The 27,709-nt window shown below is 41.2% G+C and overlaps 2 protein-coding genes and 1 non-coding gene across 9 annotated transcripts in view; 1 reads left to right on the plus strand and 2 right to left on the minus strand.

Moving 5' to 3' along the window:
* On the minus strand, window positions 1-6,547 carry larp7 (La ribonucleoprotein 7, transcriptional regulator). Of its 2 annotated transcripts, XM_034164047.1 has the most exons (13): window positions 6,443-6,547; window positions 3,973-4,181; window positions 3,755-3,855; window positions 3,560-3,643; window positions 3,186-3,350; window positions 3,006-3,108; window positions 2,534-2,830; window positions 2,279-2,432; window positions 2,028-2,170; window positions 1,309-1,421; window positions 1,005-1,164; window positions 214-305; window positions 1-120 (listed from the first exon to the last, which is right to left on the minus strand). In XM_034164047.1, exons 2-13 carry the CDS (start codon window positions 4,178-4,180, stop codon window positions 43-45), a joined length of 1,698 nt encoding a protein of 565 aa, XP_034019938.1. In that variant the 5' UTR covers window position 4,181; window positions 6,443-6,547; the 3' UTR covers window positions 1-42. The 2 variants fall into 2 exon arrangements, with proteins under 2 accessions (XP_034019938.1, XP_034019937.1); XM_034164046.1 differs by lacking the exon at window positions 6,443-6,547 and having other exon boundaries at window positions 3,973-4,255.
* A 188-nt stretch (window positions 6,548-6,735) lies between these two features.
* trnai-aau lies at window positions 6,736-6,809 on the plus strand. Its single transcript has one exon. It is a non-coding gene; the product is annotated as a tRNA-Ile (tRNA).
* A 3,621-nt stretch (window positions 6,810-10,430) lies between these two features.
* The window catches only part of adamtsl3 (ADAMTS-like 3), a 128,115-nt gene continuing 110,836 nt past the window's right edge, over window positions 10,431-27,709 (minus strand). For 2 of the 6 annotated variants that reach the window (XM_034164039.1, XM_034164043.1), the window contains 12 exons: window positions 24,572-24,876; window positions 22,895-23,024; window positions 19,491-19,701; window positions 19,170-19,349; window positions 18,894-19,047; window positions 17,688-18,705; window positions 17,465-17,592; window positions 14,882-14,999; window positions 14,143-14,347; window positions 13,102-13,211; window positions 12,765-12,985; window positions 10,431-12,118 (listed from right to left, as the gene is read on the minus strand). In XM_034164039.1, the coding sequence (XP_034019930.1) occupies window positions 12,009-12,118; window positions 12,765-12,985; window positions 13,102-13,211; window positions 14,143-14,347; window positions 14,882-14,999; window positions 17,465-17,592; window positions 17,688-18,705; window positions 18,894-19,047; window positions 19,170-19,349; window positions 19,491-19,701; window positions 22,895-23,024; window positions 24,572-24,876 (2,890 nt within the window). In that variant the 3' untranslated portion in view covers window positions 10,431-12,008. Of the gene's footprint in view, window positions 12,119-12,747; window positions 12,986-13,101; window positions 13,212-14,142; window positions 14,348-14,881; window positions 15,000-17,464; window positions 17,593-17,680; window positions 18,706-18,893; window positions 19,048-19,169; window positions 19,350-19,490; window positions 19,702-22,894; window positions 23,025-24,571; window positions 24,877-27,709 lie in introns of those variants that run through there. The other 4 variants (XM_034164040.1, XM_034164042.1, XM_034164041.1 and 1 more) reach the window with 4 other exon arrangements.

Raw genomic sequence — 27,709 nt, forward strand, 5'->3', positions numbered from 1 at the left:
TTCTACAAATTACCTCATCAAACACACGGTCGTGGGCAGTTTTCAGTCTTCTTGGAAGCGGATGTGCTTATTAGCCTCCTTGGTGCGGGAGCTGATGATTTTTTCGGCTTTGGATATCAGCTGAAGCGTGACAAGAAAAATTTAATTCAATGCAATGGGTAATGAAAAGAAGTAGAGTCAAAGTGTGTGTATGTGTGTGTAGCTCACACAAACCTTCTCTGTACCCCGCTTCTTTTCTCGTGGGCGATTCAGCTTGACCTGTCGGTCCACCAGGATCTTCTGCCAGTACCTTTGTTCACTGTCACCTGCAAGACAGAGGACATGGACTTTAACACAATTTGTTTAATGACACAATGTTGAAACAAAGTAAATAGTTTTTGCTTCACATCACAAAGGTTCAACTACAAGGCCAGCTGATAAGCACAAAAGGTTCGATCTTTTGCATGGAGCAAGACAGCGCACAGCAAAGGGCAAGTGTTACTGCCAGCCGATGCACCCAACTCCTGTGTTGTCCAAACAGCAAGTGCACAAGCACTGATATGTGTGCACAAACTTTCATAAAATCTAGTTTGTATCATATTTTTAAGTTGGTTTTCTTGCTTGCCAAGTCTGTGTCTGATGGGATCTTCATGGAGAATGGGTCGATGCAAGATGAGGCACTCAACTGCTTCATCTCAGGCAGCTTGGGTGGATGACCCTCTTCTAAATAATCTGGAACGTACTTAAATACTGTGCTTGCAAATCCATTTTCTCACCAGAAAACCACTCACTTCTGCCACTTACTGAGTTTGCCATCTAAATAAAGTGCCAAGTTCAAAAGCACACAACACTAAAAAGAAAATCATCTAAATGGTGTCAGATGGTGCTGGTGCCATTTCTGCACAAACTAACCCTAACCCACAATTAATTAAGAGACAAAGCAACCTGATGACACCCTGTGCCTTCATCTGCCAGACGACACTAAATAAATCAAATGAAGTTCTCCTTTGACACCAAGGTGGCACCTGAGAGAATCTCAAGTTTCCAGCTGTGCTCCTTCTGTAGCTCCGCTGTTGCGTCACAGATGGCTTTAGCCTCCTGTGGGGTGTGAAAGCGGATGTGACCCTCAGCATCTCCTTCTAAGATATCAACGTATGCCACTGGAGATATGCTGCATAAGGCATCCTGAAAACACACAAAAACAAAAGAGAACTGCACTGAAGCAGGTGCAAAAGATGAGAATTAGGAATCTTTGACAGAATAACACTAAAATGGAGAAAGGAGTTGCAAACACCCGCCCCAAGGAGACACCCCTCAGGTATACTGTACTTTGATGATCTTTCTCCCTGGTAGCGGCTTGGAGTCTGTAATCTTCAGGATAACACCGCTAGCAAACTGAGGACCCTGGTTCATCCCCTTTTCCTTCTTAGTGTTCTTCTCATCTGGAAGGACAAGTTAAAAGGACACTAAAAACAGGAACTTTTACCTTAGACACACACAAACTGCAAAAATACATTTCTATACATTGTCTGTCCAATGTTAGAAGCCCTAAGTAAATGAACAAACTAAATGATGGTTCAATACAAATCCTCATTTTTACAGCTTTTATTTTTTTAAGCTGGATCAGAGGATGGATACATGAACATTTTGAAGTCACTGAATGTGTAGCCACCAAAGCAACTCTGAAGGCGTTATTGTCTTCTGTAGTTGTTATTAGACGAGCTGTGAAAAGCGCAACTTTCGTCCATTAAGTCACCAAGTTCTACATCTTCATGGTGGAGAGGAACAGGGAATGATTCTGTAGCTGAAATTTCATATCAACTTTTTTAAAAAACACCTGTTTCTGTTCCACTCAAGTATGACATTGTGCACCTGGTGACGCAATAGAGAAAAGTTTCACTGTGCACAGTTTCTGCAATGACAGCCACAGAAGCCTGTCATTCCTTCACAGGTGTCATGGTGGCTCCAAAGTTTCAACATGTATTCTGTAGTTTATCTATTTGAACTTGAATGACTAGAATTATCAAAGGGGAGGGGAAAAAACTCACTGCTTTCATCTTGAGGATCATTTTCATGTTCCATATCACTCTTGTGCTCTTCTTGATTAATCTTAGAAATGCACTTCTTCAGGGAGGCCATGCTGCGCTTCTGCAGGGTCACGTATTCCTGTTTCAAGTGCAGCCAGTCTTTTCTAATTATCCATAAAAACACATTAAAAAAAGACACCCAGTGAGTTCGGCCCCTTTAGGTCCTTAACTCATGAACTCATGATTTTGTATAAACAAATGTGGGATCTTACTTTGATAGAACCCGGAGTGGGATAATCTCCTCTCCAATTTTCAGCTTCTCCTTGTGTTTCTTTTTTCTCTTCCTCTTTGCTTTAATGGTCGAATCATCCCTGTTTTCTTTCCCTTCCTCAACTGCTGTTTTCATGTTATTTTCCACTGGGTGCTCTAACAGAGGAAACAAAACATATGACAATTTTCACAAGTTTAAATTTTTTTTTAATTTTTTTAAAAGCTGTCATATGCTTCACAGAAGGAAAAAAAATGACCTGTGGTGGTCTTTGCTGCATCCTCCTCTGCAGCTTCACTTTCATCAGTTTTTCTCATCTTGGACGGTAATCCACTTTCTGCTCCGTCTGCGGGCTGTGATCGTTTTCGCTTTTTTTCTGATGTTTTGCCCGTCGTCTTTTGCGTGCTGACCCCATCTGGCTCAGAACCGACTGTGGCCGGGTTCTTCCTCTTTTGCTCTGATAGCTCAGCTTCCACTGCTTGATCTTTGGTTTTATCAACATGAATGACACCCTCTTTCTTTTTCTTTTTCTTTCGCTTCTTCTTCTCCTCTTCGCCTGTTGTGCATCAATGACCAGAAGCCGGAGTCAACATGGCAATCAACGGCAACAGCTTGTCCTGTTATTGTATCAGCTCCCTTGTCATTTATAGGTTTTTGCTTTTTATGACTTTAACAGCAGAAGAAATGGGGGTTTAAAAAAATGCAGTACTACAGCAGATATGAAATCGTACCTGAGGCTGGATTGCTGGCAGGTAGAGGGAGAGGTTTCCTGCTTAGGGTCTTTGGGAAAAGACCTGGTTTTCTGGGGGCATCTTCAGGAGGATTGTTCAACATCTATTTGAGAGATAATAAGTTCCGTTAGTTTTCCGGCACAAACACCGTGCGTTCACGATAACGTGAAGCATTATCACCTCAATAGCTTTCCGTGCTTGTTCAGCCTTCTCAAACTCAACAAAGGCAAAACCCTTGGAGTCTCCCGAGGTCTTGTATCTTGGGATGCTAATATACACCACGCGTCCACATTTTGTGAACACTCGCTCTATCCAGCTGTGAGTAACATCCTTGGGCAAAAGTTCCTGAAAATACAAGAACTGTTGAACAACAAATGAAGCTTCTTCCACAAATGCAATTCTTAGGGAATATTCCAATCACAGCAACAGTATTAATAGCACTGCGATACTGAGTCCAAAACTTCAATTAAACAAAAAGGTTATTTTCTGTGTTGCACAACACAGAAAAACCCAGGACAAACACAAGCACACAGAAATGAAGAAAATGTATTTACCACATAAACTGTGCGACTATCTTCATCATTTGGAGCTTCTCTGATTGGAAGTTGACGCCTTATTTTAGTTCCCTCGAGGTTAAGCTGAAACAAAACGTTACACTTTTGTGCCAATGAGAATTCATTTGGTCTTGATTATGCAAACACTGAAACTGTGACAGTTACGAGAATGAGTGTGCAGAGATTGTACATTACCTCGACTACAGATGAGCTCTTCAGTGCCCTGGCAATTAACTTGGTGTCAGTTGTCATCTTTTTCATACGATTGAAGCTTGTCAAGACAGAAAGGTCAACATCTAAGACACATTAAAACCACAGTTAGAATTATAATCTAATTAATTCACATCAACTCTTGATTAAAACATTCTTAAATAGTTGTGGAGGTGTATGGTGAGATATTGATAACCCCATACATCCGTCTCCAGACTCGTCGATTAGATTTCTCAGAAAGCGGTCCTTGTGAAGGTTGACGTCCCCAAACCAGAACTCCACCTGCTTCTTCACGTCACAAAGCAGCTGTTTGACACGGGACCTCTTCTTCTTCTCTGTGTCCTCATTCTTATTGGTGGGATCTGCAGCATCACTTTGGCCCTCCACTGTTCCGCTCTCTGTGTCAATCATGCTGTGTTTACAACAAGAGGACATACAGACATCATTACAAATGACACCAAACTGTGTCTACAAACATCAAAAGTGAAATACAGACCAAAACCTGCACCACTGAGCAAAATGTTAAATTTGTCCAAGCAACTGTTTAGCAAGATGTAATTTACAGTAGTAAGTTTCCTCACAATCCACAAAGTCCTTGTGGCATTAATGTGGACACTCTGTTCCAGAGGAAGGAGTAAAGAAAAACGATCAAGGACACAGTGAGATGCCTCTTCCGTTCAAACGAAGGTCACACTTACCAGACAACAAAAGGCTTGCAGAAATCAGAGCATACATCATTTTGGAGCGCCAGCAGCATCATTTCTGTGCATCAGCAATGATTCACCGATTATCACCTCGTTTCTGCTTAAAACGGTGCTCCAGGCATCATCTATCTCAGCAAAAGATAACTGAAGCTTTTGTATAATAATAATAATAATAATAATGCATAGTGCATTTTGGAGACTGAAATAAGTGTAATATGTTTACATTTATGGAGATTTTTGTGTTCTGAAAAGTTGTGTGGCTTTATAATAAACAAAAACACACTGACAGACTCGTAAACATATAGCTATAAACATTGATGGTGATGATTATGCTAACTGCACGTACTGAACATTCTGAGTCTGCTAACCTTAACATTACAGGAGACATCTATAAACGCTGTTAAAAATACAATAACTGTCATCATTATTATTACGAGAGCTATTAATGTTGTTACTGATGGCTCAGTGGCTGGGGCACTGGCTTTCTGTGCAGAAGGCAACTGGGTTGAATCCTGGCTAAGAGTCCCACCTGCTGCCTGCCACCGAGCAGCAAAAGGGGTACCTGATTCATACTTGATGAAAAGAACAGGCCACCTTACCTCATCATGCTGTGGTTCTGCACATGTCCAACTCTAACTTGCACAACCCTGAAGCTCAGTAAAAAGAATATGGGACTTACCATTATTATATGTAAATAGTGCCTTTAACAGGGGACCTTGACTCGAACTGGAAGGAGTGATATTTATGTGGAGGAAACACAGGTGGGATAGGAAGCGGCCGTGGAACCAAAATGGTGTAAACCAAAGGGACATTGGCCAATTTAATGCAGCATGTGTCCTTCCCAATCAAACATTTATAAGCGACCCTTAAAATTATTTTTGGTCCATTTTTAAAACTATGGCTAGGTAAATTAGATGATGGCAAGGCACCAAAGTCTCATCAATTAATTTATTGTAGAACATATTCAGAGCTTATAAGAATACACAAAAACCAAAAGTGAAGCATACAAATTTGTGAACATTAGACTATTACAAAAAAAGGTTTTACTTTAATTACATAAAACATTTGTTCTTGAATGTTTGCTATTAGTTATGAAGACAAGGTTTAAAAAATAAATAATTTGTCTAAAAACAATTACAACAAACAAGTCTTCTTTGGGCAGCACAGTGGCTTAATGGTTAGCACTGCTGCCTCGCTTGGTATTTTAGTCCACATCCAAAATGAAATATAATTATCATGCGATTCTCTTGCAGTCAATGGGTTTCACAAAAAGGTCATATTTTGTGTCAGTTTGGGTAAATCGTCGCACCCTAACAGATCACATCTACAGAAGCATAGTCTCCTTCTTACAAATGAGTTTTTGATAAATGCTTACTTCTGACACATTTACCATACAAGACCACACTGTATTTATTCATGACCGATGTAAATGAAGTCCAAGGGACTGGGAAGTATTCATGTATCCATTCATGTGTCCAAAAAAGTATTTGTATTTTGAATAATGTTTATGTTTACTTTGTTTAAACACTTATGACCTCTGAAAGTAGGTAATGTGTGTATAAAAAAAAATGGCGTAATTACAAAATGATGAATCCATTGTGATTGTGGAAGCAAATTTACAATTACGTCACTATCCAACTACTTATGGGCATTAAAACATTAAAATTTAAAGGCAGTGACTACCTCTACGTACAAACAATAACCCCAAACAAGGCTGCGCTACGTACGAATACATTTGGAAATACAATTCAACTTCGATCATTTCTTTTAGGACCTCATAGTCATTCATGTATTGTATGTTTACACATTTGCAGTTTACACGACTGAAACGAACTTTAGCTTAGCTACACTTAGCTAACACTTTGGTGGTTCGCAGGTACGTTGTTTAAAAAATGTTGCTGTCAAACACACTGAAAAGCACTCATACCTCTTCTCAATATCCACATAACATAATAACACGCGCACTCACCCAATATGAGAGGAGAACACACACACAAAAATAATGCGAAACAGCACGTAAAACAAAAATATACAGCAGCAAGCTAACGTCGCGTGTAAAAAATCGTCACACCTGTAAACATCCGGTTGGTTCTCGCAAAACAAAACCCCCCCAAAAAATCAAAGTGAGATATTCATCAATTAAATTAGCATCGTCTGAAAATACTTTTAAAATAAATATATTCATTTAAAAACAGTACAGTCCCCCACGCAACATGTTTTCAGATTACGATGTTAAGAGAAATATGTTACTCATCAAAATATGGCCGGTTAGCTCAGTTGGTTAGAGCGTGGTGCTAATAACGCCAAGGTCGCGGGTTCGATCCCCGTACGGGCCAGCTATTGTTTTTTGTACATATTTGTTTCAACAATTAATCTTCAACATTGTAAAATTTTCATTTTTATTTCGTTGGTCACACTCTAAAATGACAAGTAAAAAAAATGTGGCTTCTTTAGCTGTGTATAGCCAAAAGTATTGCTTGGCAGGAGGAAATAAGCATATAATGTGTAAACTGTGGAAAAACTAATCAAACATTCAAAATGCTCACAAACTTTCTCAGTTTCTTGCTCATGTCATCATCAGTGCAACACTCGATCCTGCTCTGGATGAACCGTGATAGTCTCTGGTAGAAGGCCTTCGCCCACTGGGATTCTAAGCAATGGATCGATATGTTGCAGACTTTATGGAGAAAAACCACCAGCTTCTCGTTGCTGCTGACCTCGCACCTGTTGAAGACCCAGTCCCCCCATCCTTGCCACATTTCGTCATCTGTGAAGGTCACCGAGAATCTGGTTGCGTTTGCACGCTCTACGTCCGAGTCGGTCAAGTCATTCCATATTGCTCTGTGTGAACAGAGATTCAAGAGAAGCTTCAGAAAAGTCCAGTCGCACTTGGTGCTCAAAGAAAGAACAATAATTCACTCACACAACTTTTCTGAGAGGATGGGGGGTCAAATCACAAAGTGACAGCAGACCAGCATAGCTTGCTTGGTTTCCTTCAATCCTGTGTATCGATAATAGAGGTAATATTTTTTTGTTCGTTCTTAAACAGATGAAATAATTACACAACATGAAATTCTGTTGCCATGCCTGAAACCTCACATGATTTCCTTACCACAATTCTTCAAGTTTCCGTTTAACTCTTATGGCAGTAGAAAGCAATAATAGTTCTTCGTCACCAATGTTTGACCAACCGAGCCTAAAATGGGGAAGCGAAAACGTCTCAAATGAGGAATTATGTCAAGTCAAACCCAATTCTAAGGTAGTGTTTTTGTGCTTTCAAAAGAAATCCAGCACAGCTAACATCTCACCCAAGTTGTCTGATGCTGTCTGACGCGCGCACCACATCAGCAATAACCTGAACCGAGTCAATATCGTAGTTGTTTTCCCCAAGCCTTAAAGTGAAACAGTGTGGTTATATACCTCACACAAACTGCAAAAACTTTAAATGAAGATAAGGAAATAAGGTCAATCCATATTTTACCTGCAACTCACCAGAGGCTGTGACATCTAAGCAGTAGAGGCTGAATATCTCTAAGTGCCTCACAGTTCACACCTGTTCCAGTCAGATCTAGCTCTGAGATTAACCCTTCTGTCAGGTCTAGAAAGTACTTGATGGCATTGAAATCCATGGTAGAGAGTGTTTCATCACTGACATTAACTCGTAGTGTCTTTGGCTGCACAGCAAGAGCCAACTCAGGGTCTTGCTGCTCAAACAGACAGTGCAAGTGGTTGAGGATATTGGCCCCATTCGTGCAAAGAGTTCTAAGGTCTTGGATCAACCTCTGGCGATAGCTATCCACTTGGTCTCTGTGGCAACACAACCCTATTTGTCTTGAAAGAAGCATAGAATTGCGTTCAGAGATAATTCCAGAGAGGAATCGGTTAAAAAGGTCCAACTGTCCATTGGTATTCCCCCTTAAGGGACCACTGGACTCCTGGAGTACGTCAGGTAACGGGTGATCCGTTACTGCACAGTAAACCGCTGCAAAAAACTCTTGAACTGTAAGGTGTGCAAAGGAGTACACATCTTCAGTACAACCAGGTTCTTGGACGGTTGTCTTGTCGAGGAAGGTGCTAACAAGGCTACATCCCTCTAACTTTGCTACATCTTTGTCGCTACTGTAGAACAGTGTTTGATGCTCCATAAGTTTCAAGAAGGCGAGTTCACCAAGCTTTACTACTTCATTGGATAGTTGTTGAAGATGTGTTTCTCCTCTGGCTTGTGTGTGCGAGCGGATTAAAGCCACCAAATACTGCACGTAAATGTCAGTCATCGTTTTAGGGGTTTCTCCACAGAGATCTTTGCCTTCTTTTAGGATGCAGCACACAATGTAGCAAAATGCTGGGATGTAGCACAGAGTCAGCATCAATTCGTTTGCAGCCACCAATGCGAACATCTGGCTAGCTATGGAGTTTTGTTGAAAGTAGCGGAGAAAGAAGTCTTGCATCTCAGCCAAAGAGAAGCCAGCTATCAGCACAAAGCGATCAATGCAACCCACAGGGATGTGGCTAATTGCCGTTGGTCTACTTGTGAGCATGACGGAAGCATTGGAGAGCAGTTCACCCTGCATCAGGCTCCCGAAAACTTCTACCACCTCCGCATCTTCATCCGCCTCGGTCACAAATAAATCCACGTCACAGCTCCTGTAATGCCTGTACTCATCAAATCCATCCAAGATGATCAGAAGTTTATCATCATTGGCGAGAATGTTATCCAGTTCCTTTGCCAGGTGCCTGTTTTTCTGCAACACCAGTTCTCGAAAATTAGTGGGTTTGGTGATGAGATTCATGTCCCTGAAGGTCATGTGGATGATAAAATCAAATTGCAAGTGTCCTTTGTTCCTCCCAAAGTCAAACAGCATCTTTTGCACGAGGATGGTTTTCCCAATGCCAGCCACACCCGTCACCAGGACTTTCCTCACAGGGTGCTTCCCATTTGTGGTTGAAAATAATTCCGCTGGCGTGATCCTTTGAGGTACTTCCGACTTATGCAGCAAAGATAGTCGCTTTTGTCCAAAAGTCAACACCTCATGTCTTTTTCTCTCTAAGCCCTGGTGTCCGTCGACTAACTGAAGATTGACGTAATGTTCCGAAAAAAGGATTTTTTCACCATGCCGAGTGTTGTAGTAGAGCATGCTCTCACTTCTACGTCTCAGGACATCTTTGTGCTTTTGTTTCACTTTCTCATACTCTGAGAAAAAAGATGAACATGACTTCAGCCTTTAAATTCATACTTGAATCCAAACATGAGTATCTTGGTAGTTTGAATTGCATACCTCCAAATTGGGGTTGATATCCATTCTTTTCCTTGGATGGCGTCAGATCTCCTTGATGATGATGACTAATGGAGAGAAATGTTTTGGCTGCATCTTCACCTTTACACTGCAGGATATCCAACACTTTTCTAACTCTGGCACGTGGTCCCAAGAGGCATTGCACCTCCTCACGGTCATCCCGATTGAAAACCTCCTGGCTTACCAGGATCTCCAACAAGGAGTCAATCTGCCCCTCCAGTTCATCCACAAGGGAAGTGCGCAGAACCCTAATTGCTGTCAAACAAGATTGACAAGCATCCATTTCCACCACGTTTGTTTAAAATGTGCCTCGCTGCACATCAAGCAAGCCAGACTGTGCTAGGAGTGGCAGGAATCTGACACAATGCAAAGGCGATCATCGACTCGTGCAAAAAGAGGAAGTGCTCAGGTTTAAATTCCCTTCCTTAGACAAATGCAGCTGAGTCACACAACAGAGTAAGTCATCTTGTTTTCCTAGTTTATACCAGATCACCCATCACACTGGTATCCTCTTCTTAATTCTGCATGCATAGGCTTGAGGTAATGCGCACCTGTGGTGGTTTAACAGAGCTGTTGTTGAGACACATTGACAATAAACCAAACAATATGACCAGATAATGTTGCCAGAATTTCATCAAAAGAAGCCAAAGAATGAAAACAGTCTATAAGAGGAATGTATTTGATTTTATTCAATGATTAGAGAGCAGAAAGCAACACATCGGGTCACCAGCAGAGGGTCCTCATTGCATGCACAACCAGCATTATTGCCCTTACTCAAATCCCAACCTGTTGTTTTGACAAAAAAAAAAATGCACAAGAACAAACACGGAAATAAATAGTTAAAAGGCAAAATGCATATCTATTGTACATAAGTTCAGTAAAACATGATTATTTTCCTCTCCTTGAAAGGCCAAGTAGTCTCCTGTTAAGGCATTGCCTACATAAATAATGGTTAAAAGTAATTCCACGTGGGTTTGACCTCAAACTACAATTTGAAGCAGAAGTAATTTTTTCCCCCCATCAGAAGAAGAAAGGATTGTGAGGTCATTAACTCTCAGGACTGTGCTTTAGCTAGAAATGGGATTATTTCCAAATATGAAATGAATGCAAAATATACAAAATAAGACTCTCATTTGGTGGAGGCCGTTTTAAAATTCTGCAGGGTTGACATCATGTTTAAATGCAATTAATATCACAAAGTGGTTAAAGGGACATTTTGACAACAATCTTTCAAAAAATATAAAATTCACCTTATACATATATGCTGTATAAACAATGTAACTTTACATACAAGGAGGAAAAAAAACTCTACCAGCCATGTTCTTAACAAAGACTTGGATGAGTTCTGAGTGCAAAATAAGTGCTATATTTGCGTTTTCAAAAGTTGATTTGCGTCAGTCATACGCCTTAGTGCAATTCATGCAACAAAAATCTAAATTATGTCTGCTCTTTATTCTGATTAAAAAAGGTTTTCAAAACAGCGGTGATCCTAATTCCGTCCATTCAAAAATATAAATTTATCAAAATGACCTACATTTGTAGATCTTTCACATGAGCTCATTTTATTGAAAATCAAGGCAAATGCCCAATATCAGTAAATTCAGTTGAGTCACACTGCATGAATGAACCAAAAGGTGTAAAAAGGCCAATACATATATAAAACGATCCAGTGGTTATCACAATTCCATGATAAGATTGACTTTATCACCATATTTTGGCAGTGGAAGAATGATGTTACCGTGACTACATCATACTATAACACAGTATGTATGCAATGATGGTGCAGTTTCATTTTCCCTTCCCTTTAAGGAACACAAGAGCATCACTCTCTTTATTACCCCGGTTAATTAAATGTTTTCAAGAAAAGCCCCAAAAACTCCAATAACACACATTTTGGAGTTCCCCTTTCGACATGAATCAACCGAGGTTTAAATACAAATGTAGTTTCATCATGATTGCATCATAATGGGAAGCTGCTGACATAACTTCAGGTGTTTTTTTTTGTTTCTAAAAAAGTAAAACTGAAGCTGTCATTTGCAAACATTTTCAAATTCAAGGCCAGCCGAGGTGTTTTTGAAGAAGGCAGACCACAACTGCTGCAGATGTGACCATCCAAACAGTCCTCTGAACTGAGGTGCCCCAAACATAAACTGTTTTTTGGACAGGACAGGGAGGTTTCAAGTCTCTGCTGGATTCCTGGGCATTTTCCATGACCGATCCAAGATGTTCATGACTCTCATTTCAGGTGTTTCTACAGGAATGACAACAGCGGCTCTTAAACTGGGGCAGCTGGCAGAGCTCCAGTTGTCGGACCTTCTCGCAGTACCTTGTGCTGTCCCGGCACTCTCCTGCTGGAATACAAAGAAAATGCGGGTTACTACACATACTACAATAACCTTAACATTGTTTCTGTGATCACATTATACTTGTTAATTTACCAAATGCAAATTATACATAATTAATTATTAAATTACAAGGAGTTTTAGAAAAAAGTCCACTGCTATGCTGACGATATTTCGCTACATGTGCATAATACCGACAACCATGTTCAAGACTAGTTTGGCTGTAGTTTAAAAATGGATGTGACCTAACTTCTTCGATCTAAATTTAGAGACATCTGAGTTGTTACTCATCAGTCTTACCTGATGTGCATCACTTGATGCATACAGAAATTCAGACAATTCCCTTCTCCTCCTCCCACAATCCCGACTTTACTCTGACACCAACCATATTTATATCAAATCTGACTTGTGAACATATGAAATAATAACTAGGCGTTCCCAATCTTTTTTGGCAGATGAAAGTCAAATTATGCACACAACCATATACTCAAAAAAGGAATGCAGCAGAACCTGTGAGATTACTGTCTCACACGTTCTACTGCATTTAACACACAGACACTTTAAATGTAGCATCATATACTATTCAGCAACAATTTCTTTTTTATTGAACTCAAAAGGGACAAAGTTGTTGTTCCAACCTGAGTCTTTATCTAACCTCTTCCGCAGGACAAAATATTGCACCGCTGCCAGCTGGGAGGGCGGGGCCTCCACATGCAATGATGCTCACGCGCGGCCTTGCCAGTTTGACGGTTCACACAGGTTACTTGACGTGACTGGAAACCGTGGCGTCCACAGGTGGCGGTGCACTGTGTCCACGGACCGACGCGCCACTGAAGCACGCATGCCTCAGTAGAACAGTTCCTCAAGGAACTAGGCCTAGAAACACAAAAATGTGTTTGATAGATCTCATGACTTTTTAAAATTAAAAACAGTCATTCAGTGTTTTGAACTGTACTGTTTTGAAGATGAATTTTCATAAAATCCCAACTTGCCTTTTGAGCCCACTGCACCTTCTGGTGGAGACTTTGGTGGCGTTTGTGTCTTGGCAGTACACATGGCGATGCTGTGTCGCCAAACTGGCACCCACGCATTGACCGTGACACTAAAACAGAGATTTAATCATAATTACAAGTAAATCAATATGTTCGCAAAATGTACTTCTACAGTCATGCAGTTTGGCTGGCAGAGATGAGACGCTGCTTTCATTGAGACAACGGACATCAAGCTTGCAACCATATTCTGAGGAGCACAAGAAATGAAAGCTCCTGTATGTTGACAAATTTGCAACTAATATTCTTGAAATATGGCTAATTTAGAAACTTACCAAGGAAGTTCAATTTAAATTTGTTGGTATTAGTTGCAGAGTTGGAAGTTTACAAAATATAGGTCTTGCAAAGACATGAACTGAAAAACGAGATGATTATGAAGGGTTTGAGCTCAGCGACTACTTTTAGTAGACAGCTAGGTGATTGGTGATTTTGACACGATGGTTATAGAATGCAAAAAAATAACCTGTCATATTATCATTTTCAAATTTGAAATATGTCAGCTGAGAATCTCTCAAAAATGTGCTCAAATAAAACTGTTCTCAGTTCTCAAAACATTAAAATATGTGGAACTCGATCGGGGTGTTTTCGCTTTTGTGGTTATCTATCTAAGGGACCTTCAGGTGACCCACATTCTTGAGCTTTTGGGCCGTCGTTCATAATTTCCAAGTGATGACAAGGTCATTTTCTAATAATTATTTTTAAATATGCACCTGCAAATCTAAGTGATAAGAAAAAAAAAACACTCAAGTGCAAATCTCAACCGTAGTTCAACATATGCCTTACGAGATGGCGGTAACATGTATGATGCCATGGTTTGAGCCTAGGTTTTATGTTTTCACACTGAAACAGACCTCAAAGGCAAAATTGCAGAAGGTTCTTCCTCTTAGGTGCAGTTCGTGTCAACCTTTTTTTTTCCATGAATGATACAGTCATTTTTATTAAAGTTCCGAACACAAGTCCTGACGTCAATACAAGTGGACTCACCGGCCCCCAGGCGGTTGTGGCCCATCTGGCACATGGCAGAAGGTTGCACTGCCTGGTGTCAGAAGGCCGCTTTCCTGTACGAAGGCAGTGCTGGCTCTCCACCTCACGAGCGCTGTCATCAGGACCCTTTACGCAGGTCACCCTCCTGCTTTGGAACCCGCCTCCACAACTTGCTGAGCAAGGTAACCAAGGAGCCACTCGCCATCTAACACACCCGCAAAGGACAAGAGAGCGGAGAATTTCAAACGTCAGAAACACAATTTTTTTAAGTCCCAAAATATTCATGTACAAGTGCACAAACAAGTCATCATCTGAATATTTTCTTTGAAAAGTTTTACAAAATGACCTAACCACTAAAGAAAAGCAAACCTGAGTCAGCCCCACTGGAAAATTGGAAATATTATGAATAAAAACACTTGGAGATGACACCAGTAACTGATCCTCAAGATCTTTCAAATAATAGACTCTATCTCCAGCACATGAGCGCAGGGGTGGTGGCCAAGTGATTAATGCGCTTGCTTTCAGTTCAGAAGGTTCCGGGTTCAAATCCCACCCCTGCCACATTTCTCCATGTAATGTGGAGTTGTGTCAGGAAGGGCATCCGGCATAAAACTTGTGCCAATTCAACATGCAGATCCACCTTGGATTTGCTGTGGCGACCCCAAGTGCAAACAAGGGAGCAGCCGAAGGGACTTTCTTTTACTATCTCCAGCACAAACATGCGGTAGCTGTTAGGTACCTGAAGGGGCAGTCTTGTCCACGGCAAAGCTCAGCTGACTGGTTGCTGTTCAGCTTCGCTGAGCAAATCGTGTTCACTCCCAGAGTGTTGCTTTGGACACAGTTTCTTCTTTTACCAGCTGAAAACAAAAAGCACCAAATAATTATGTATGAGGCTCCAGATGGTAGCACAAACAAAAGGGCAGATGACAATTAAAATCAGAAGAATTGCAAAAAAAAAAATTCCCAACAGCTCACTTTAAAATACTGAATTTACTCTCTAGACTTGCTTATTTATGCATTTGGATTTTAAATGACAAAAAGCTACTTATACATGTTTTTAAAAAATCTTCACAACCAAGGACCCTAAGTACATTTTTGGACACAAACTTGGTGTTGCAGACAAATTGAAGGCCAAAATGTACTTTTCCAGCATCAATGAGATTTCAGTTGCCCATAAACACTGTTGTTTTTGTCTTTTATCAAGTTAACACTTATATTTCTGATAAAGAAACTTTTGAAAATTATTTATCAGACATCATTCGACAGAAAAATATTAAGACCATGTAACCAACAGTTGCCGAGGTAGGGCATAGTGCCCACAGAAGGACCTGCCTTCAGGTCAACATCAATTAATATAGGGTGTCTCAAAAACATGTACCCAAATTACTCTGAAATATGAATACCAGGAAATGGTTTTACTGGGAAATAATGGCATTTTTCTCATTTCAGGAACCCCAAAGTTTGTTCTGCAAGACATTAAAGTCCAGGAAAAATGCCACAGTTGACCCTAATTCAGAGAACAAAAATCATCGAGTTCTGTGCAAAGCATCCTACTTGCATCTCGTTTCATCCAAAATTCAGCCTGAGCGAACTAACTCCTCAGCAAATGGCAGGAAGACTTGAATTAGCTATGAGGTTTTCCGGAAAACTGGAGAAGGATGATTAATTTCTTAAGAAACTTCAGATGAGGAGGTTACATTGGTCATGTGGTATAAAAGATAAAGGGTTAAAACATCAAATGTTATGGTTAGGGGTTTGAGTGGAACCGAACCGTTCAGACTATGGAGCCAAATGCAGGGAGCTGGACACAGGAGTACAAAAGGAAATAATAATTATATCAAAAAGGAAAGACTGAACTAAAAACTGTGCATTTGGGAGAAAAATTACATGCTTCGGCCACATGGTTATTCAGAAAATGTCTGATAATACTGAATGGTTTTTCTGTGCTGTCAAAATATTTTTGGGTATTTTTTTTGAAACACCCTATATTTTCAGGAAAAAATATTTAACTGCTAATAAGTAGCTGTGGCCAAAGATGTTGCTGTTAGACTATGAATAATGGCAGAGTTTTGTTGAGACTTTCTTAACTCAAATGAAAACAGTATAGGTATTTCAGTCTGTCTTTTAATTCTCGTAGGATTAGGGCTCTTCATAGTTTCTTCAATTTGAAGAGGACCATCTGTGTCTATCTTTGGAGTGGCAAGTTGAATATTCTTGCTCAGGAATAAGACTACTTTCAAAGAAGCTGCTAAATTAATATTTGACATTATTATTTTTTATCATCCAGAGATAAGGACTGGCACCAACAGGCCCCAGGGCTGAGCTTTTACTGGTTTTAACTTAAGAACTATTTCAACAGAAGAAGAAATTTGGATATTTGTCACATTTTTTTCAAGCCTGTTTATCCCTTGTTTGAATTTACCAAACTGGTTACACCCATCCTTTGAAAAACTGCTTGAAACCTCTAATTGGTGTCATGTGGTGAGGAAAAGTGCTGGAGCATTAGGAAACGCACAGTGGCATTGGCTTGACAGCAATGCAGAAACGTTGTGACGGATCCAACTCTGAGAAAGAAGTGAAGGACAGCGTAGCCTGGAAGAGAGCCAACATCCAGAAGTCTGGACATAGCCCCTCAACGACTCAAACAGACAGGCCACGAGGTATGAAAAATGCTTGTGTTTGGGTTTGTGCACAAGGGTGTTGTAACTGCAAGTGCGTGTTTCAGTTGAAAAGAATGCATTCCAAGAATTTCTGCGCTTAAACCACAAAAGAACAACAACTGGAGAACATGAAGCTGGATTAGTACATACTCATGTGGATGTCTGGGTCATGCCAATCCCGTTTGCGTAGTTACAAAACAGTTTGCTGAAACATTACAGTGCTCTTTTCACACTGACAACATCACTTAGTCCGGTTATTGGAAAACCTGTTCTGCTAGGCCCCTCTTTCAATGCTGAAAAACTATGCCCCGAACCTCACTTCATCTGACAAACCTTGCAAGGTGCTCCGGATACCAGAGGTGGGACAAAGTCACTGTCAAGTCATTTTCAACTCATCAATCTGTAAGTCCCAAGTCAAGTTTCAAGTCAGCTTGCAAACAATTGGTGGTCATTATGACTTGAGACTTGACTTGGAACTTGCTGATTCATGACTTGAGAGTGACTTGATGGTGACTTTGACCCACATCTGCCAGACACTTCTGCAATACATAAATAACAGAATCCAGAGCATTTTTGATTCCTGTACTATGGTCATCTAATTTGTTCTAACCCCCCAAGTAAGTAATCCCTCATGGTGCAGGACTGAGCACCTGGAATCTTACCTGGAATCTGCAGCCAAGAGGACAGAGACGTTGATCCAAGATGGTTCCTGGCTGTGCAGGTGTACAGCCCCTCATCTGATTTGCTTGGCGACTGAATCCGTAGGGAGCCGGATGGCAATAGGCCTACCCTGCCAATGCAAAAGCAAACTTTAATATCTGCTTTAAGATGGGTGATATTCTCCTGTTGTGCAAGACAGTGTGACAGTCAAAGGTTACCTATTACCTGCTACTGTATTGTAGCTTTTTTCCATTCTTTGTCCAGGTCAGAGTTGGTTCTGGGTTCCCCAGTGCGTCGCACCTCAACTCCAAACTTGCAACGTTTTTCTGCAGCAAAACTGGAATTCCCACATGCATTATCATTTCAGGCAATGGTGCCACTCCAACCCTCCTCGGTCGCTGGATTATGGCCGGGCGTCTTTGCCAAGTTGTGTGAGCTTTGATGTTTGGTTTGTAAAGGAAGGGCTGTTGCAGAGATGATTCTGCACTTTCCGGTGGATGAAGAGCAGACTCATTGGCTTCACCTTGCCTCACAGTGAGCTCATTAAGTAACTGAGATATGAGTTGTTCTTCTTGTGGTCCTTGAAGGCCATCAGAAAGTCTGTGTGCAATCTCATCCAGCCTGTGGGTATCAGCAATGAGTAAAAGTGGGCTGGAAAATTCAGATGTCCCCCTCTGATCTTCCAGGGTTGACCTGTTCTTTTCACTGGACTGTAATTTATCATCTTGGAGAGACTCTCTGAGTTTAAGCAAATGCTTGATGACTTTGTCATATTGCTTGAGAGAGCTGGGTAACTCTTGAAATCCATCTGTTCTTGAGGCAACATCTGACTGACCAATCTTTCTGTTTGCATTTGCATGGAACCATGACTCCACTCTCTCTGGCACAGACAGCTTCTGCTTGCTGCCAATGACCTGCAGGAACAAATTTTCCCATGCCTGGCCTGCTACACATGTGTATATCCCAGCATCAGATTCACGAACCTGATGAATCTTAATGTATCCTAGAGATGTTATTGAGATGTTTGGAATGCTGACCAGGGGCTTCCCGTCCTTGAACCATCGGATGTGGCCCTTGCGGAAGTGGCGGGTTGGGCAGCGTAAGACCACAGTTGTCCAGGGAAGGAGGTAGGCAAAGCCTCCCACAACCAAAGGTAACTTTTTTCCCTTCCTCCACTGGATATAAACCTTCTTTTGAGCCAGAATGGTGGGATCCGAATTGACATTCTCTAGTCTGGTTGATTCTGTAATTAAATTAACAGCACAGGGAATTGACTTGCTCAGTTACACCGATATGATGTCAAAAGTTTGCTCAATACTTTCAAGATGCTTTCAATGGATAGACCTTGTCTTTGGAATTTCTTTCTTCGTAGTATATAGTTTGGACAAGTTCTGACTGACATGAATAAGCTAAATAAACAAGGTTTCTTACTTTCACAGGGCCGGAGGGAACATGGACGGATGTTCCTGGGTCGAGTCATCAGGGAACAGTTCTTCAGATCTACACTCCATTGGCGCCCATCTTCCCCTTGTTTCATGCAGACTGTCTGTAGCCTCTGAATGCCATTTCCACAGGACACCGAGCACTAAACAAACATGAAATAGAACAGATGCTGTATAGAGTATTAATTTTTTTTAATAAAGTATGAAATTATATAAATAGCTAAAAGGGGATCTCAAATATAATGACAATTTTTGAAAAAGGTACCTGTGACCAGTCTGTTATGACCCATTGAGGTGGGCACTCTATGTTTGCACAGGGCTGTTGGTTTGCGGGGCTCTTGGAAGGGCAAAAAGAGTCAGGCAGCTCCAGGACGCTACCATCTGCCAACCGCTGTTTGCACAGGACCTTCCGTCTCTGGATTCCACCCCCACAGCTCAGGGAGCACTGTATCCACAAAAATAAAGAGGTGCTATGTGCTTTACATTTGAGAGCTCTCATGGGGTGGTAAAAGCAATAGTGTGCTGGAAGCATCACGTAGTTAGATGAAGCAGTTGTGCTGGTTAACATCTTATGAGAAACACTAACCTGCCCCCATTCACCCGAGTCCCACATAGGAGGACAGTCAAAGCGGTTGCAGGCTTGGACAGGACTGGGTTTTTGGATCTGACACATTTCATCCCTCAAAATCTCAGTCTGGTTGCTGTCCTTATAGGGATGATGAGTACAAATCACAGTACGGGTCATAATACCAACTCCACAGGTAGCAGAGCATAAACTCCACTGCTTTGTTTCCCATCTGAAAAATACAATATCAACAATCATATTATAGCATAATGTTTAGTAATACAATATACTCAACTGCAGAAATACAGTTTCACAATTAAAGCTTTTCAATTCCACAACTTAAAATTCTGAAACCACCAGAAAGATTCAACATATTCGACCTATGGTCATCAAGCTGAGCAAAAAAAAGGAGCTGGGCTACCAATCTGAACACCTAGGTTCCAATCCTAGTCATGCTACTTGTTTGTGTTCTTGAGCAAGACATTTCATCTGCATTGACCCAGTCCACCCAGCTGCAAATGAGTACCAACTTTGCTTGGGGAAGTAGCCTGCTTTGGATTGGCATCCTGTCCAAGTGGATTTGTAGAGCAGCATCAGTGGGTGTCAGGGCCTATAAAGGATTTACATCTTCGCCCTCTGAGGCTGGTCTGCTTGAGGTTTCTTCCTCAAAAAACACCTAAGGAAGTTTTTCCCATTACCGCTGTTGCTTACGAGCTTGCTCATGTGACGGAGGCCAGCAGAAGTCGTGCGTGTGGTAGTCAAAAGCCAAAGGATACTCTGGCTACTCAGGCTAGAGCCCGGGTTTTAGCCGACTGGGCAGATTGTGGGTTCTCGAGTGGGAGGAGTCAACACAACACAGAGATGCTGCTACACTCAGCGGGGTAGGTAAGGTTAGACTTCACCTTTGTGAAGCACCTTGGGGTGACATGTTTTGATTTGGCACAATATCAACAAATTGAACGGAACTAAATTCTTCTTCTTTCACTACCAAACCTTCTCCGCTCTCGTAATTGGCAGAGAGTTTTGAACTGAATTGAACTCTTCTTCTTATACTACCAAACCTTCTCTGTTGCCACTCTTGGAAGGTTGTTGAGTGTTTTTGTGATGTTATTGGTGTTGGAAATAATGTGGCTTGTGACTATTATACTCACCATACCAGCATGCAATGGTGTAAAACAGAGCTCAGTTTGGAGGAATATGTTGTAGACAGTACATGGAGACTGTTATCTAATCTCTAAAAGGAGTGTAGTCAGGAAGAGTTCCTGATTTTCATTCATGGTTTGAGATGATAATCCTGCAGCCCCATAAATGCACAAATTCATGAAAGTGGACTTTATGAATGGGAATGCGAGTGGAACAAACAGTGACTCATGGGGCCGGATTCTGACAAAGATACAGCAAACCTCCCGCTGAATTAGAGAAATCGGAGAAATCCTCATGGTAGATGTAACCTTTTTACTCACATTTTCAAAAGGACATACGTGGACCTAAGTTAGTCAAGCCCAATATTTATGTCCCTGTTTGTGGAAATTTCATACAGTGCTCAATCTGGCATCACAATAAGTCAATCAAGTAGCAAGATTATTAGCATACATCAAACTTTCAATACGTTTATGGTATCTAAAATGCTTTGATGATGGTAGCCACTTGCTTGACAGCTTAGTTGATATTCAACATGATTCACATTTACTGAAAGCTACAGAGACTTTGGAGTGAAGCATGTTTCTGGACTGCTGCTGCTATACGCAAATCCAAAACTAATGGCCATTTCCCCCTCAGAAGGAACAGTATCCAAAGAGTCGAGGAGGTTGAGGAGGCCTCTGGGAGGAGGCATTGGGCCAAGGGTATCAAGTCCAGTCCAGTGTTTGTTGTGCTTGAAAACAAGACTCAAGGCTTGCAAAAACAGGCAAGCCTCTGGGCTTTCTGACAACACCACGAGTGGTGGGACACCGACTCTTGGTATGGTGTTAATCTGAAACGTGTAGCCACAAAATCCACCCACAGTTCCGCAACAGATTAGAAACATTAACGTACAGCATGCCGTGATGTTTTATGGTAAAGACAATTTACTTTTAGGTTATGTCACAGGGTAGTATTTGTGATTTCACATTTTAACTTATATCATTCAAGAATCTTGCCCTATATCCCAAGTGATGCCCACTGGATGTAGGTGGATGAAATCATCATGAAGATAGGGCTTTTAACTACTGGGTCTACAAGTCTGCAGCTACAACTGAAGTCATATTTACATTTCAGTTATGTCCAAAAAATGCTCCTGGTCTGTACTGGTCAGTACCTACCAAAAGTGGTCCATGAAGTAAAAACCAGTGAACTGGTGACAGGGTCATGGGGGAGCAAGGGTCACTGATGTGTATGGGGAGTGAAGGCTGAACAATGTGGTCCAATCCAACAGCAGAGCTACTGTTGCTCAAATTTCTGAAAAAGTTGCTTCTGATAAGTTGAGGGGCCATGCCTGGACAGATCTGGGGTGTTTTGGTGGCAAAATGGGGACCTACACAATATGTTCCTTTTGTTAACATCTGATATGTCCTTATATATAACATATCAATAAAAGCTGACAAGACTTGATTAGTGACTTCATCCATCTATTGAGCTCCTGCTCTGTCATTTTGGTCCAACATCCAACATCTGAAACATTATTAGCCAGAAAGCCATAACCAAAGGGTTTTGTCTGGTCTAGAACTTACTCATTTGTAGTGCTTTGAGACTCATGATTTGGTGCAATATAAATACACTGAATTGATGTTTTATGATCTATCATGTCAGTGTGCGAGGAGAATTTTTAATGTTTTTGAAAATCGTGACCAATGACCAATTTTCCTAAACTTCCAATCATTTCCTCTGAGCCATTTTCAGGTCAACCTCAAACCATTCATCAACAAAGACAAAACTTTATTGATGGTCAGATTTTTATTTGCTTTGTTTTTTAACCACTGCAGCATGAACCCTTCTTCATTTCTGGAAAAATAAGTTGAATCGTTCTGCCAAGGACAATCTGACATGAGGCGTACAGGTCGAGCCACCACTGACACCTGATCCCAACTGTGTCTGATCCTGACCAGGTTACACAAGCTGCTCTGCCGGCTTCATTTCCTGCTCTCAGTGATGCAGCCATCCATCATGTCAGCCAGCTTCACTATCACTCAGACTCCTGCTGCCAGAACCGGGACTTAATTAGCCTCTCGGTTTATATGAGAGCAACAATGTTGCGGATTACAAGAATTATAATCTATTTTGTCTGAGCAGAATTAGTGGATGTTCACAGATTTGGGTTGGACGATGGGATTTTGCCGCAGCCTTCGGCCACAGTGCATGTATCAGGATGGTCTCGGAAAACTCAGAGCGCATCGTCGGATTTGATACAATAAATGACTGTTTTCTGAATGCTGATTTGTGTGTCTCACCTAGGCGGACAAGGCTGAGTTTCGCAAGCTCGGAGAAGTTGCGGTGGCTGACGGGAGCTTTCACAAAGGTTGTCTTCTGCCGCTGCCCTCGTCTGCTTATTCAAACATATCACAACCGCCTCCTGTATACCTGCAGTTATAACGACCACAACAGATTAGCGACGGTTCTGTCTGGTGTTTGATCATATTAAAAGCAATGCAACACAAATTTCTGAATGCACTTGTCATGTTGGCAGCAATAACAATGAGCCAAGGACTCAAATACTGCAGCAGTGTGATGGTTCACAGGAGCGCCGCCCTTGGGGTGTGTATGTGACACTGGATACCGGTCTGTAATCATCTCCCTATGAGAGCCTGCTGGGTTTGGGCGAGTGCGCACACAGAAATATAAAACAACAAGCTTACGCGCTTATTCAGAAATGAAGATCAGGGTTACAAGCCTGTATATGTATGTGGGGAGATTAAAGGAGAACCCAAGTGCTGTTGGCGGGATGTTTAGGGAAGCCGTTTAGGGAAGCCGTCTCTGCTTGGTGCACCAGTTGCGACTGCTATTAAATTCGCCGACGTGAAATTCGGTGATCTAATATATTAAAAACTCTACTTGCAAGCCAATAGTGGCGTCACTTCATCAACCAGAGCGAAAGTCACCAGTTTGTGTTGTAACGTCTTTTCAACATTTTATTACAACGTACCAACTTGACTATTTCAACTGGGAAAAAAGAAGTCATGCTACTGAAATCCCACCTAATTGTTTGTGCATGTTTCTGTTTGAGATTTACCAGAATCTCAGGAATAGCTGGTCATACGGTCTTAGTTTTTATCAGCACCACTGGAACATTTCATTAGATAATTAAGCATTACCACGGTAATGGACAAAAACAACAATATTCAAGCAGTCCTCAGATTTCTTTAAGCACTCACCCTGGAGAGCCAGTTTTAGACTTTAATTACTCAGACACCAAGTTTCTAATTGGTCCAGTTAAGTCTTTTCCTTAAAACAAAGGGAAACGCCTGGTTTGACATTTGTTCTCAATGAAATTACCTCCTTGCTGTATCTCAGTAACAACCGAGGACAGAGAGATGACTTTAAACTTCAAATATTCAGAGAGCCCAAGTTTCTTTTCAATCCAGTTGAGTGTTTTTTCTTAAAAACAACCACAAACAGCTGGATTGATGTTTTTCCCCAATTAAGTCACCTTTTCATTGTATCTCAGTAATAACTCAAGTCAAAAAGCCAGTTTTGGATTTCACTTACTCAGAGAACCCAAGTTTCTGTTTGACTCGAATGAAGCATTTTTCCCAATAAACTGCCGGAAAAGGCCTTTTTAAAATTTGACCGCAATGAGAACACGATTTCTCGAGACCCTGAGTTTCTATTTGATCCAACTGAACCTTTTTTTCACAAAAACGTCCTTTACCTTAATAGAATGAGACCCGACTTACTAATAAATCTGCATCAGAATGTTAAGTGCAACAGACGAATAATAATGTTTCAACATGTGTTGAAGTAACACAGAAGGGATTTTTTTTTAATTGGTCATAATTGGATGCCAAAAAAAACACTTCAAAACTCTGATTTGCAAAGGTTTGTGATGTATCGGGTGATGAAAAATGTTCTTTATTTTTTTTGATATCCTAACCCTTCTGACAAGTATAACAGACAACTAAGAGTCATACCTCCTCCACAACTCTCTGAACACTGGGTAAAACCGTCATACTCCCAGTCATACAGTTCATCTTTTTGCTGCGTCTCCTCTTCCTCCTCCTGCTCCTCTTCACCGTCTCTACCTTGGCTCCATACACCCGAGCAGGGAACGCGGTAGCACGGCTGGGTGGTGGGTGGTTTCACTCCCTCGCACTCGTCATCGGGCAGGTCGGCCACTCTCTGCGAGAAGGACAGCAGCACCTGGCACTTGATGACCCGCTGCTGCGTCCCGGCTCCGCATGTCCTGCTGCAGGGCTGCCAGGGTCCAGGGATGAAGCTAGAAATGAGAGCCACAAGCTGAGCAAAGAATACGTGATGATTAATTACCCACATGTGAATATAGTCTCCACAGCCTTTGGGAAACGAATTTATGTTGAACATTTTATTAGGAGTAAACTCGTGTGCTTGAGATAATGCGTGCAGCAGGTACAGACCATCTGCAAATGCAACTTAACAACAGGAATTGCTTAAACATTGAAATAATGTGCAGGAGAAGATAAATAAAAAGCAGAAACATGGTAATAAAAACCTTTAGCGAAGTTCCACCTGATCACCGTTGTGTAGACAAATACCAAAGTATTGAGAAAGAGACATTTTTGTTATTTGGTTTAAGATGTTACAATGATTGAATCAGTCTGTGAGAAGCTGGTTTTCAAAACCAACCATTTTGATTTGGAATTGCACACAAAGATCTCCTTTAAAACAGTGAATCCTCATACTGGACAACTGTCAACCAGCACTATTCGGCTTTTTGTTTGAAATGACATCAATTCCCAACATTTTGGAAACTTTTCTGCTGGGCTTCCAAAATGTAGACCTGAGTTTGATTCCCAGTCACACTACCTGTGTCTTTGGACAAGACACTTTCTGTGCATTGTCCCAATCCAGCTCACTTCAGATGTGGGAGGATGCATAGGTACAATTCAATGCCTTATCTACTACATCTACCATCACGCGGAACCACGTTGGGGTCCTGCATGGCAACAACTGAAGCCACAACAGGTCCACCAGAACATCTCTAAAGTAACCCTTGGCCTCCTCCAGCCACTGGGACCTCAACAATGAGGGACCTGCCACCTACTAGTCAACCAGCTGTAAATAAGTACAGCCTTGACTGAGGAAGTAACCTGTGATGGACTGATATCAAGGGACATTTCTGAGTCTCATTCCTTTCACACGATGGGACCTAGGGATCAGCACAGGCACCAGTGGTCCTCAGGACTACTTCTGTCACCTACTCACTGATTCATCAACTAATCCCTTCATCTTGAGAGTGCGTCAAAATAGGTATCTCACATGGTATCCACCACCAGTGTGTCTAATTTTTTTTCTTCCACTACTTTCAAACAGTGCAAGCATCTTGCTGTTTTATAAGATGATGCAATGATAACTTTTTTAATTAAGGGCAACTTATGAACTTAATTTATTCCATTTGGATAACAAATGAATCACCAACATTTTCACCTTGAACTATTAACAACAAAGTCAACAATTTATACCGCAGCATTGTTTATGGGCGGTTAAAACACATCTGTTAGCTCAAAGAGATTTAATTCATGGACAAAAAATGCATTTTTAAGCTAAAAAGAATGCTTTTGTTCTTTTGACCAAGTTGTGGAACATGCATGGGTTCAATTTTTCAAGTGGTTGCTCAGCGGTGGTTTGGGAGCCAGCATAGGTCCTGGCAACGGAGGTGTAGTAAGTCTAACAAAGGAATTTCCTTCTCCATCCTTTCACATCCATAAACTGCCCCATATGGTAGGCAGATATTGCTGTTGGCTCTTGAGTGACAGCATATTACATGCAAATATTTATGCTTTTCGAGGAAGTACATGCTTTTTTGGCATTGTTTTCTTGTTGGGTCGCTCCCACGCACTCGGCCCAAAGATAAGTCTAAGTAACAGATGTTTTGAAATGCTAATACGGTCACTACACAAGTCATGCAAGACGTTGGGCGGTGTCCAAAAATCTTCCATCTTCAGAGTTCTTCAGTGTCCAGCATTTATTAGTCAACTGATATGTGGGACAAGAACATCTGGAATATCTGAGACTTGCTGAGGTAATGTTGGTAGCCGGTGAAGGAACACTGGTTTCCAAAAGCATTCTTTGACTTTCACCTTCAGTGTCCCCTTACCCTTTAAAAAAATAATATAATAAAAAACCCTTCATACAGGACACATAGAGACATATTCAGTGGTTCTGACAATGAAACCTTTCACTGCATTTTGAATCTGAAACTGAATCCAACTTCAGTTTGCATGGGATTCCCATCTGCTGGCCTTGTCCAAATTGCTCTGCCACCATGTCTGACAAAAATTTGGCTTCTGCAGGTGTTTAAAGAAACATACAGCCCAACTGCTGTGGGGTTTTGGAAATTTCCAAATACAAAGTCTTTTAGAGATTATTATTTTGCTGCAAAGGTGATGAAAATGGCTGATGTTATTATTTTTTTGTGTGTCTATTCCTATTTCATCCTTAGGTGAATCAGAAGCTTGATATTGTAAAACTCCCATTTTTAAACTGGTTATCTCAGACTTGTCTTTTACCTCTTTACCCCAGCAGAGTGACGAGAGTGCCTAAAGTTGTAAGTTATGACAAAAAAAACCACACTCCCTTTCATTTTCTGGGTTGGGAGCCGTGGGAGTCTTGAGCGCATTTCCGACATGGAGTCCGGTCAGGGAATGTTCTTACTTTTGACTGTAACAGCAGAATATGAGATCATGTGGATTACAAGAAAGAGTTCTGTGGCTATTGTCCTACTCTGATCTTCGTGGCATTCCCAGGTGAGACAGCGGTACATGGCATGTGTCCAAAGAAATGGTTAATAACTGCATAATGCACTGCAGACACTCTGGTCAATCAATGGAGTTCTTTGAGTTATTTGGGCATAAAGCCTATAAAATACAGAGAGTGAGTAGATGGATAGATGGATGGATGGATGGATGGATGGATGGATGGATGGATGGATGGATGGATGGATGGATGGATGGATGGATGGATGGATGGATGGATGGATGGATGGATGGATGGATAAGAGTCCATTTCCTCCATGATTTTAATGCAAAACTTGAAAAACAATAAATGCTATCATTGAAATCTCCAAATTAAAA

Source organism: Thalassophryne amazonica, chromosome 23 (assembly GCF_902500255.1).
Source record: "Thalassophryne amazonica chromosome 23, fThaAma1.1, whole genome shotgun sequence".
In the NCBI taxonomy this organism is placed as follows: domain Eukaryota; kingdom Metazoa; phylum Chordata; class Actinopteri; order Batrachoidiformes; family Batrachoididae; genus Thalassophryne; species Thalassophryne amazonica.